This window comes from Macrosteles quadrilineatus, unplaced genomic scaffold, assembly GCF_028750875.1.
Source record: "Macrosteles quadrilineatus isolate MER2022 unplaced genomic scaffold, UCM_ALF_1.0 Scaffold_3__2_contigs__length_128488019, whole genome shotgun sequence".
Taxonomy (NCBI): Eukaryota; Metazoa; Arthropoda; class Insecta; order Hemiptera; family Cicadellidae; genus Macrosteles; species Macrosteles quadrilineatus.
In genome coordinates, this window is record NW_026542596.1 from 97250576 (window position 1) to 97262365 (window position 11790).

General features: G+C 36.2%; 1 protein-coding gene across 1 annotated transcript; it reads right to left on the reverse strand.

Moving 5' to 3' along the window:
- Positions 1-11588, reverse strand: LOC128989953 (thioredoxin domain-containing protein 15-like). Its single transcript, XM_054412123.1, has 7 exons — positions 11569-11588; positions 11206-11280; positions 5540-5682; positions 3882-4100; positions 2249-2451; positions 1415-1545; positions 1-798 (listed from the first exon to the last, which is right to left on the reverse strand). Exons 2-7 carry the CDS (start codon positions 11243-11245, stop codon positions 572-574), a joined length of 963 nt encoding a protein of 320 aa, XP_054268098.1. The 5' UTR covers positions 11246-11280; positions 11569-11588; the 3' UTR covers positions 1-571.
- Between the last annotated feature and the right edge of the window lie 202 nt (positions 11589-11790).

An 11790-nucleotide genomic window follows, 5' to 3' on the forward strand; every position in this document is an offset into this window, starting at 1 on the left:
CAAAACAACTTACTATATATACAATAATTACAATACAAATCCAAAAACTAATTAAAGATTTGTGATGAAAACGGTTTTTATAAACGGTTTTTATTTTACTGTTAAGAAACAAACTAACCAATTGTCTTGATTGGTTTTTTATAACAAAGAAAATTTCAAAAAAACAATATAGGCTACAATTCATCTTGATTGGTCATGAACAAATTTGTTCAAATGAGTGTAAAATCTTTCACACCATTCTCGTTTTTACTAAGCCAATGTTCTCTTGTTAATGAGTGGTCTATTGTTTGTAAAAGTTCCCAATATTCTTATTTGGCTCTTCGTAGCTGTTTTGTTTTTTTCCCAGATTTTTTAAAATGAACTTATATGTAAGCTTTGTTAGTATATTTTTAATGTCCATGAAGTGATCTAGTTTGAGTTTGTAGGTATAAGTTACTTTCTTACAAAACGTATTTGATGTAGTACTAAGTATTTTATTTATTATTACAACGTATTACACTGTAATCAGTTTTTACGTCTTTTAAACTTTAAATCTCCTACGCACACATATTTCGCATCACCAGGCGAGAGATCAATCCGCATGGAAATGTTGTTCCGCTTCGGCCTCTCGCCACGAGTTCTGCACAGCTTCTACAATGTTGTGCCACATGGGAGACTTGGCCACGCCCACTCCCCCCACCACAGCTATGACGAGCCACGCCAGACCGAGCCAGTAGTCCGTCTCCTTGGCCACCACTGAGGGGACGGGACCTCCGAAGTCGGCTGACGTCACAAACATCTTCTCCTCCGGTGGGATACCTGAAACACCATCATACAGCTGTGGAGTCACTTGACAAGTCAATGATCTTACAACAGGTAACGATAATTGTACAGTTTTGCTTTGTGAAAAGGAATCACAAAAACAGACAACTCTACCTACTTCAACACTTACCTTTTAGATGATGGAGATTAAATCAAATTTGAACGAGTCATACACTATCTTACTCTGTCTGGTTGGGTTTATAGGTGGTTAGCCTGGTAAACAGAAGGTTGCTGAATCGATCCTTTGATGGTTCAAACTGGACCCAATTGTTCCTGTACCTTGACCATTTGGTTTCTAATAAATAGTCCAGGATAAATAAGCAGCTAATCATAGTCAGTACAGTACATACATTATCTCAATCTCAACACTCTACACTCACCCAACATCCCTCACCTTGAAATATGTACACAAAGTATGTGCCTTCATGAAGTGATTAATTAATTCATACATGGATCTACACATTTAGGTGAGCTAAGATCAAAGACACAGCATCATTGTGGGCTAAATACCCAACTCATAGGTGTCAGGAGTTTAACTTTTCAAGCTGTATAACTAATTAAAATGTTTATTTATTTCCATATTTAATTTGTTTTGTGTTCAATAGCAACATACCTGAGTGTCTGGTGATGAACCTCGTGAACATCTCCAGTGTATGTTCACTGTCGTTGAACTTGGCTGCAGGTCGCCCATTGTGGAACAGCATCACTGTAGGAACCCCGACGATGCCATATTGTGTGTTGAAACTGTAATTGTAACATAATTAGTTCAAATTTGAAAAATTACCATATAGAAAAATATGTGATTGCTCAACTAAGCATTGACTAGGTTGGTTTATGTGGCCAAATAGGTATCTGACCAAGGGCTAAGTCCCGCAGTGGCAGGATATGAGGGGTTTTACTGTAAACTACATTTTTCAAATTTCACATTTTTTACTGTTGAATGGCATGTGAAATATTAATATTAGGGACACTCTTTTATCAGACATCTTAGAAAAAGCAAGATTACAATCATTTTTTTTTTTTGTAGTTTAAAAATCTTTTTTGAAGAGTTACCCCAGATCAAGATACCATCATTATAATGATGAGAAATATGCATGATATATTATTAGCTGGGTTTCTAGATTCGTTACTTGTGAGATTATTCTTATTAAAAAAATGCAAGAGGGTCTAATTTTTTACTTACATTTTCAATTTGACATGCCTAGTTAAGATTTTTATTCAAAATTAATCCGAGGAATTTTACATTTTGTTGTGGAGATAATTGATGATTTGAAAGGTAATGTGATTTGAATCATCTTCCCTGTAGTTAGCCGAAAAGTTTATTGTTGAAGAAAGTCTATTTCTTCAATAATACAAAAAAGTGTTGTAATTTTTTTTTATATATATAGTATGAATCAACACATAATCGCTTTACTTTATACCAAGCAAAGCTTAAGCATGTGCTTACGTCTGATACTGCAGCGCATTTACAGCAGCCATCTTGATAGCAGGGAATGCCCGAGGTAGAGCATTAAAGTGTGGAGCCGCCATGCAGCTGAATGGACAAGTCCGAGCGTAGAACAGCAACACGGCACACTCGGCCTTCTGACTGCGACTGGTGATGTTGAGATCAGATGTCAACAGGGTTACCAACCGGGTAGAGTTTACCAGCTGTTTTGGACAAAAACTAATTGTTTATTACTAGGGTAGTCAGAAATTAAGTAAACAAAGTATTATTGAAAGGATAAGAAACTGAGGTGTGGAGTAGTCATTACATTAGGAATTAATTCTAAAACTAAGCCTTATTTATTATCACAGCCCAGGAGGTGGACAAATTATAGCCTATCATTGATTGTGTACGGAAGGAAGAACAGTTATAAAATTCAAGTACGGTAATCAATCTTAATAAAGTTAAAACCCACGAAATAGTAGGCCTACCCTGGGGTAGTTTTACTTCAGAGCGTAGGTTTGATTTAGTGGAAAATGTTCATTTGTAAATGTGCACCATAGGCCTATTGTTGATTCTTACAACATTGATTAAATGACTTTGATTTGCAAGTGATGGTAGGCCTGTTAAGATTACAAACTTTAAAATAATGAATATATTGCAACAATCATAAAAATCTTTATACAACAATTTCTTAATAATTTCAAAATGTTCATTGAATTATTTTGCAAAAACATTAAAATATATTTAAATAGGCTTATACCTACCATATATTGATTTATGAAAAAGTTTTTTGAGTTGTTTTCAGGTTGTAAGGAAGAAAGTGTTAGTTTTTTTATATTATTTGCAATTAATGATAGGCCCACAACTTAAGTTTATCCCTTATAAATTCATAAAATTTTCATTAAATTCCTTTTTTAATAGGCTAGTTGAGGAAGTATTGCTATTTGATATTGTTAATTATTATTACAACTAAAGTAACCTTGTATGAATTCATAAACTATTAGTTGAGGAAGTATTATTATGTGATAGGTATTGTTAACACACTCGCTGCTGAAAACCTTTACACATGCGCTCCCTCCTAAACTGCAGCAAGGCCCGGGCGGAGCCCCGGCACGCTACTGAATCAGTCATCGCTATTGGCATTGAAATATCTCAGTAAGACGAATCACAAAAGAGCAGTGGTGTTTCTTCTGCGTTACCCCGAAAGTGGACGTAGTTCACTGAAACACCCAAAGGGAGCAGCACTGCCTGGATCAATAACCAGAGTCTTTGTAATATGGCTCGAATAGAGAAAACCCCCAAAAACGGGACAAAAGCATTGCCAGACGGGATTTTACGGGAATGTTTAGTACCAACCTACACCAAAATAAAGCTCGTATTCTAAGCTACAGCCTGGCAACAATCACATTGTCGCCAGCCAAGTGCTGGGCTCAGACAGACGCAATATTTGGCAGGAGAGCACACTACTGATATAGCAGTAGGCCGCGAGCAGTGCCAGTGCCGCGCTACTGCTATAGAATTAGGCTGCAGCGAACGTGTTAATTATTATCATAGGGTCTACCAGTAACTTAAGTGACCACTTATAAAATTTCCAAAAATACAAAAATTGAGTTTAACAACCTAGCCAATGTTATTATTGTCTGACTGATACCTCCACTGTGAGGGATCCTGCTTGTCTCTCCATCTTGCAGTTGACTACGGACGTGGCGTTGTGTTCATCCTCGCTGTCTGACACTGGCGCCCCCGCCACAGGCACAACTGACGTCTGGTTGTCAGCCACTACGGGGCTGTTTTGGGGGCCAGGGTCCAGCGGGGCCTGTGGTGCTTCTGCCTTCTCTGGGGTCCAGTACGCCTCATCGTCCATCTTTCTCTATAACAAAATTTTATGGTACTTTCTTTCAAAGGTAGTGAAATTTATTAATAGCCTAAATGAATATCATAATTTAAGGCAAAGTTTGAAATAAGCTGTTTTCCACTATTTTGAAGACAGAAAAGTAAGTTTTTGCAGGCCAAGCAAGAAAGCAGGAGTAAGCAGACATTTTTACCGAGATGTTTTTAACTTGTTATCTCTGGGATTCTTTTCTAGGTTGGAATAACTTGTTTTCTGAACCTACAGCATAGATAGGGAGGTTGAGCGTTCCTTGGAAGCAATGAGCTTTACTAAACCAGCCACAACAACCGTGTGATTAGGTGTACCTACCAGTAGTTACCTATTGGAAATTCAAATGGGACAGTAGATCTGTCTCGTGGTAGCAGCTAGCAGAATCTCAATCTATGAAGCGTCATAGTCAATGATAGCTGACTAACAATGTGTCCTGAATTAAAACGTTATGAAACTTAAGGTTGGTAGGCATCGTAACACAGTGCCGTATTTACGCTCCATATCATAAAAAATTGTATTTTTTACCTTGTTTACCTCCTTATATATGATAAACTAAGCAACTAACTGGGCTTACACTTATGTCACCCACCAAGCTATAATTTTTAAAGTGTGTAACACCTAGGGTTGTATTAGCCTAATGAATATAAATACCCCCGCCGCAGCAAACCTGCCGTCTAAGCGAATTTCCATTTGGCCGAATTGATTTTCAATTGATCTATTTAAATAACATTAGGTTTAACGAGTACCTAGGTTTGCTGCTACAAGGAAACTAATAAAGTAGTGTGATTTAGTAAAATATTGATAGCTTACTATAAAATAAATAAATTTGCCAAGTTTGATCGAAATATATCCATAAACAAGCAAACTACAACATTTTACAATATTCTCCATAAGAATAACATGGGAATTTTAAATTTACCATTTTTTTAATTTTCTCCGTAACCAATAACCGTACAAAAACACTTTGATATACTGAATTGTTTGTTTTTTTAAGCTCTTTAAGAAGGTTTAGAGAAAAATTGGGAAATTTTGTGTTTTGAGGGTAAAAAGTGAGAAAAACCAATTTTTACCCCATAAAACCCCCCATAAAACCCTGTTCCATGGTCCGATCATGCTGGATCGCGAACTCATTCAAGTTTATCCCGCCTTACACCTTCAAACCAAATTTTATCAAAATCGGATAAAAATTACTCAAGTTATCGTGTTCACGGACACATATATATATATATAAATCTATATATATATATATATCTATATATATATACATATATAAAAATTTGAACGAATGGTGTTTTTGGCCTCTGGGGACATTAAAATGAAAAAGTAAATCGGTCCCGGGCCTAAGTCTTACCATGAGACCTACGGTAATAGCTACTTCCCTATAGGGAAATTCGCTAAAAGAGTACCTGATTAAATTAAATACCTACATGGAATTCCTTGATGAATTTACTGACTGACGCCACATCTGAAGGGCCACTGTCCAAGTCTGTTTCATCTTTAGCTGGGGTATCAAGGTTTGTGTATTCTTCATGTGATGAATCAAGATCAGCAATTCCAAAAGAAATTAAGGCTGCAAAAAACAACAGAAGTGAATTTTCAGTGGATCCATGAAATTAATTCGAAAGTGTTGATAGTAACGGGACATTCTCTATTGATGGTTTTGTTCAAAGTAATTTTTAAAGTCAATTAGGCCCATGATTAGCATGTGACTCGCTATGGACCCAAGGAAGAGATAATTACGCCCCCTCCCATCTTCCTTGCAAAGGAATTTTTTTCTTGCCTTGCGCCCCCAACAAACCATAAAACCTCTTGCACTGGACAAAGCGGCTCTGAAATCATCAATCAAGTAAAAATAGTTGTTAAATGTTATCCCGATATATCTAAAAACAATCTGCAGCAATTAACACTCAAAAGTGTATATATACACTCAAAAGATTAACATAAGAGATAGGGTAATGCATTTCAAAATGTTAACATCACTGTAACTAATAACCAGCTAACTAAGTAAAAATATTTAGCCTATAGGCCTAGCCTACTTAACTTACAAATTTTGGATAATTATTATTTTTTGTAATTTGCTTATTCCTTTTTCTCTAACTTATGAGCTGTGTTGTTTCTTAAGGGGCGGTTTGGGTAGGCCTATATTATTAGCACTAGTCCGGAACTAAGAACCGGATATTTCCGGTATCTTAAGCTGCCACCTAGAAAACGGGTTTGTGAGCTTGAAATCAGTTAGGCAACCGCCTAAGTTGGAGAGGGATAATCTCGTGCCTAAATATTGTTGGTTTGGGAGTATAGTAGACTTAGGCACCAGTCTGAGATATAATCTCGGTGGGTTTGGGAGTCCAATTTCGGGACTAAGAAATATATTTATTTTCTCCTTAAAAATTAGTGAGTTTAGGCTGTAACTTAAGTCCTGCCAGGGAGGCAGGTTTAAGTGGACATCATCTCAGTATTACCTCATTAGCATGTTTATTGTTTACATATTAACTAAAGAATGTTATATTGGTATGCATTAATAAATTCTGAACAATTTTATTACTTAATACTTTATTAACCAAAAACTATGTTGTTTTTGTTTTTACTGTTTGCTGTAAAACGAATATGGGCTTTAACTGGAATTTTTTAAACTGAGAGTTGAACATCCTTACCTTAATTATAAATATTTTATTAGCTATGAAAAAATGAGCCAATGAATACATTCCCCCACACCCACCCCTCCTCCCTAAGAAAAAGTGAAGGGATTGTAAACAAAACATTAAAAAAAAAAATGCACACAAGCGCTGTTCAGTCATTATCGATCGTTTCAGTTTTTCTCTCGTTGCATTGTGACTGAGCTGACTAGCTGAGTGTATTGTCATTGGAAGCGGCTAGAAACATCAAAATGGAGCACCTCGATTATTTGGAGTACAAAAAAAAATAAAAAATATATATTTTATATCAAATATATAGGCCTATATAGAAAAAGTATCATGTTTAAAATTTAAAAATTTTCCAATTTGAGCCCAATCGGTCCAGTAGTTTTTGTGTTTTAGTTAAGCTCTTGCAAACACACAGACAGACAGACACCATCCTTGGTGATGGGACAACCAACTGGAAAAAACAATCGACTAGTCAATCGGTCGTTTTTAAAACTAGTCGGTTTTTTCAGTTGAATGAAAAACCGAATGAATTCCACTACAACTGGTAGTGTTCAATCAGCGCAATGGATTCAGTCATTGCAAGGAAAATAATCAATCACATTATTACTGGAAACTTTTGAGTCTTTGTTGTTGATTTATTGTGTTGTCTTTTATATGTTGAAGTTTTATAAGTATTATTACTAGGCCTAAATAACATTTACATAGTTCATACAGGACAAGTTGTAAATTATTCAGTAGTCCTACTATCTCAAACTAAACTCAGTAAAACAAATATTCCTATTTGTTTATTACCTGGTTATGGCTTTTGACACAGATACAGTATGACTGTATTAGTCATTTACATCTAAATCATGAGTACTTAAAAAACTTAACTTGGATATTAAACACTTTTAAAGACATAAAAAATTCACATATAATTCCATTATTTTAATTTTCCTCAGAATTATACCTAAACACTGTTCACAATTTGTCTACAGTACGAGCTAATCTACAACAGTTTTCATCCACAAGTCAGTCTCAACAACAGTCAGTTCAGTGGTTCTTACGACCTAGTTTCAATCACCGATGTTTTACTGTTTCCCTGAGTTATTCGAACAATTGGTTGACTGGTTCCAGTCGCCATAGGACCGGGAGTATGAATTGACTAGTTACAATCATATCCGGGAGAACAACCGACTAGTTGGTTGTTTTTCCAACAATCGGTGGTTTTCAATCAGTTGATCCCATCACTACCCACCTCTTCTCTATAAAAGTATACGGTTTGTCAGTCATTAATATGTAAAACACACAACATTTTTGCATTGGTACAACACAGAAACTTACACCGTATAATAGGCTAATAGGCTACTAATTAGCCATCATTGATATACCAAGATAGAATTGTAATCATCACCAATAATTTTTCATTTTTTATTGTTGTTGACATTCACATGTTCTGCAGTGGCTGTTGCGAGCCCCAAAACCTAAATTCCCTACAATTCCCTGACAATCTAGCTGCGCTGCGACTTAGTCGCGATTATACTTGCTCTACGACCATTAGGCCTACAACTTAGGTTCCCCCAAACTATAAACCCAAATTATAAAATTTTGAGCCAGAAATGAAAGAGAATTAAATAGTTTTTCCAATTTAGTCCATTCAAATAAATTCCTAGGCATTCATCTAGATGAAAATATTAACTGGAGGGTGCATCTAGATGTTATAAAGAAAAAAATTAGATCTGCATCATCTGTCTTTGTCCACTTGAGAGAATGTGTCACCATTGAAGTACTTAAAATGGTTTATCATGCCTATGTAGAATCCATCTTGAGGTATGGTGTGATTTTGTGGGGACAGGCAACTGATGCAAAAACTATTTTCAGACTTCAGAAAAGAATCATCCGAATTATGACTAATTCCCACCCCAGAAGTCCTTGTAAATTACATTTTCAAAATTTAAAAATCCAAACACTCACAGGACTATACATATTTGAATTATTAAACTACATACACAATATAAAAAATAACCTCCCGGATTCATTCAAATTCACACACAACTATAGTACAAGAAACGAAACAATTTTCAGATTACCAAATCACCGTTTGACCTTATTTGAAAAAAGTCCTTTGAATGCAGGTTTAAAAATGTATAATAAACTACCAGTATATTATAAAAAAATGAGTTCAAACAAGTTTCAAGAAACATTGAAAAATGAACGTGCGTTTTATAAAATAGAAGAATTTTATAACCATCCCTTGAATTAATTTCAATCTGTGTCCAATGTTTTTATCCAATTTAATAAATCTGTTTTTAATTTTCTTAACTACTGTACTGTATTAATATTATTTGGCTAGGTATTTTTTCCTGTTACTTTGTACTTTGTATTTTTCTAGTCTAGGCTCAATTTTGACAATGCACCTGTTCTATATGTTATCACATCTAAAAGAATGTTATGTGCAAATAAATAATGTCTAATGTCTAATGTTCCGCTCCCAAGCCTGGTTTTGGATCCGCGTACTAAAGTTAGGCGCGTCTTCCACTGGGCGCGTACTAGCTGGACTGAACTCGAGCTCCCAAAACGCCCCTAAATGTTATAAAATAACAAACCATATCATAACTTATTAATTTATTTATAGTAATTTATTGGGCCATATAAACACCAACACATTTAGCACTCACTAAGTCAATATAAGTTAGGGTAACAACGACTAAGTTAAGTTAAAAAAATTTTTATCGTTTAAAGTTATCCACTTCCAACTATAAACTTATATTGGCTATTAACCCTTTCAGTGCTATGAAACGATATATCGTTGTTTTAAAAAATCTCTAAGGGATATAGAGAGGAAGGTTATTTTAACAAAAAATAGCAAAACGGCCATTGGTGACCTGCATGTTCATAGGATACACTATCAACCACTTAGCTAAAAGATTCGCCCAATCCGATGATTTCGAGGTGTATGTCTAAACCAAGGATTATGAACACCTCACTATGCCCCAGTGGTTGTAGTATATCGCTACAAACACACAGGTCACCAATTATTTGCCACACAGGACGGGATTCGAACCCGAGCAGTGAGCAGACGAATGCCACTGGCCAAGTGACACACGCCCTAGCCTTCTCCGCTATCTGTGCTTGAAGACTGGGGAGTCAAAACCCGGTATTTAAACTGTTGCCACCGATTGCGAACAGATGGCGCTGCAGATGGTTGTTCAATGCGTTACTAGGTAGCAGCACCAGTTAGTCACGGACTATTTAGATGCAATCTTTTAGTTTAAACACAACAGTGATCATAAATGTGTTCCTGAGACTTTGCTGCAAAACATTAGTTTCCCTAAAACGGCTATATTACGATAACCTCGTCCAAACTAAATCAAGGTTAAATTCAATATTACATTGTAAACTATATGTCTTTTGATTTAATGAGATTTTGGTTTCAAATAATGCTATCAGAACATAAAAATTTATAGGAAAACCAGGAAAATTACAACTAAAACTAAGTTTTATTTAATGTTTACTACAAATAGCGGTATTTATCTTTCTTATATATTTTCTTATTGTCTTATTATTCAAAATTAGCCTAATTAATAAAATAGTGACAACATGACAGTTAAAATTCAACAACAGGTAATGGAATTAAAAGGCAAACAAAAAAGTCTTACAAAATAGAAATTATTGGTCTAGCACTGAAAGGGTTAAGCAGTTTACAAGGAATGAGTTATGATGAGAGAGCCCACTATTTTTTTTTAGGCCCTGTACACAAGAGGGCGGCAGCCGCCGCGGTTGCTATTGCGCGGGAACCGCGGCGGTTGAAAGTACAAAGGAGTAAATGGGACCGTTCACATGCAACCGCCCACTTCCAATCAACCGCAACAAACCGCGGCGGTCGTAGATTTCCCTTCGACCGCCGCGGCTCCCGTGCGGTTGAAGTTACTAGAGTTGGCATGAGAGCGTACACATGAGGGCAGTAGCCGCCGCGGTTGACTGCAGTTTGCTACTATAGGATCACATCTGCGCGTTTGCCCTGTGGACATCGCTCTCTCTCTCTGTGTTCGTGAAGTGTGTGCTGTGGCTGGAGTTGATGTAGTGCTCGTAGTGTAAGTTTACAATGGCCATGCGTGCTGCTGTGTAATCAGAAAACTTGGACACTGAACTGTTCGTTAAAGAAGTACAAAAAAGAAGATACGTTTAGGACATAAACTAAAAAAGATTGCGTGGCAAGAGTTAGTTGAGTTTTTTGCTGAAAAGACTTGTCAAGCGTTACACGTTTTAAAGAAAAATAATTGGGTAAATACAGTACTGGCTGTCGAGCGACGGTCAATTCACACCGCAACCGCAGCGTAACCGCGGCTGTAACCACGGCTGTAACCGCGGCTCCAACCGCTGCCATGTGTGCGGTCCTAGGCGGCAGCCGCTGCGGCCACCGCGGCGGCTGCCGCCCTCATGTGTACAGGGCCTTACTTTGATTGACTTACCAAAGAAAATGAATCCTCTTAGCAAAATGAAAACCTTCATATTTCTTCTTAGGCTGTAACCTATGATATATCTACCTGTAACAGAAATGATTGAATAGAAAACAATGTAAAGCTGAGATAGTTAAAATACCAGTAACAATGTGATAAACCCGTTTAGCTATCTTCGACCGTGAGTGTGATGTTCATAACAACCTGGACTAAACATACATCTAATAGGCCCTAGGTCTAACTTATTGGGATTAAGTAAGCCTACACAGTTAAATTTGGATGAACTGGATTAAATCTAAGTTATACATCTAATATGCAAGCTTTATAAAAAAAAACAAAACAACAAGGTTCATTATTTTAACATAAAAAACCCACATTGATAATTTCTTCTTTCTAAAACGTTTTGATTTAGTATTAGTAGGCCTATCTATGGCCATAGATTAAGCATCTTTGAAAACTAACTTAGCAAACTTTTTAATTTGTTGGAATCTAATTAAGTGAGAAATTGTTAAACCTTTTCATGTACATGTTGACATCAATGAACCTAAAAATAACAATTAACAAAGAATAACTTCTTGATGTGAGACAGTGAGAGTG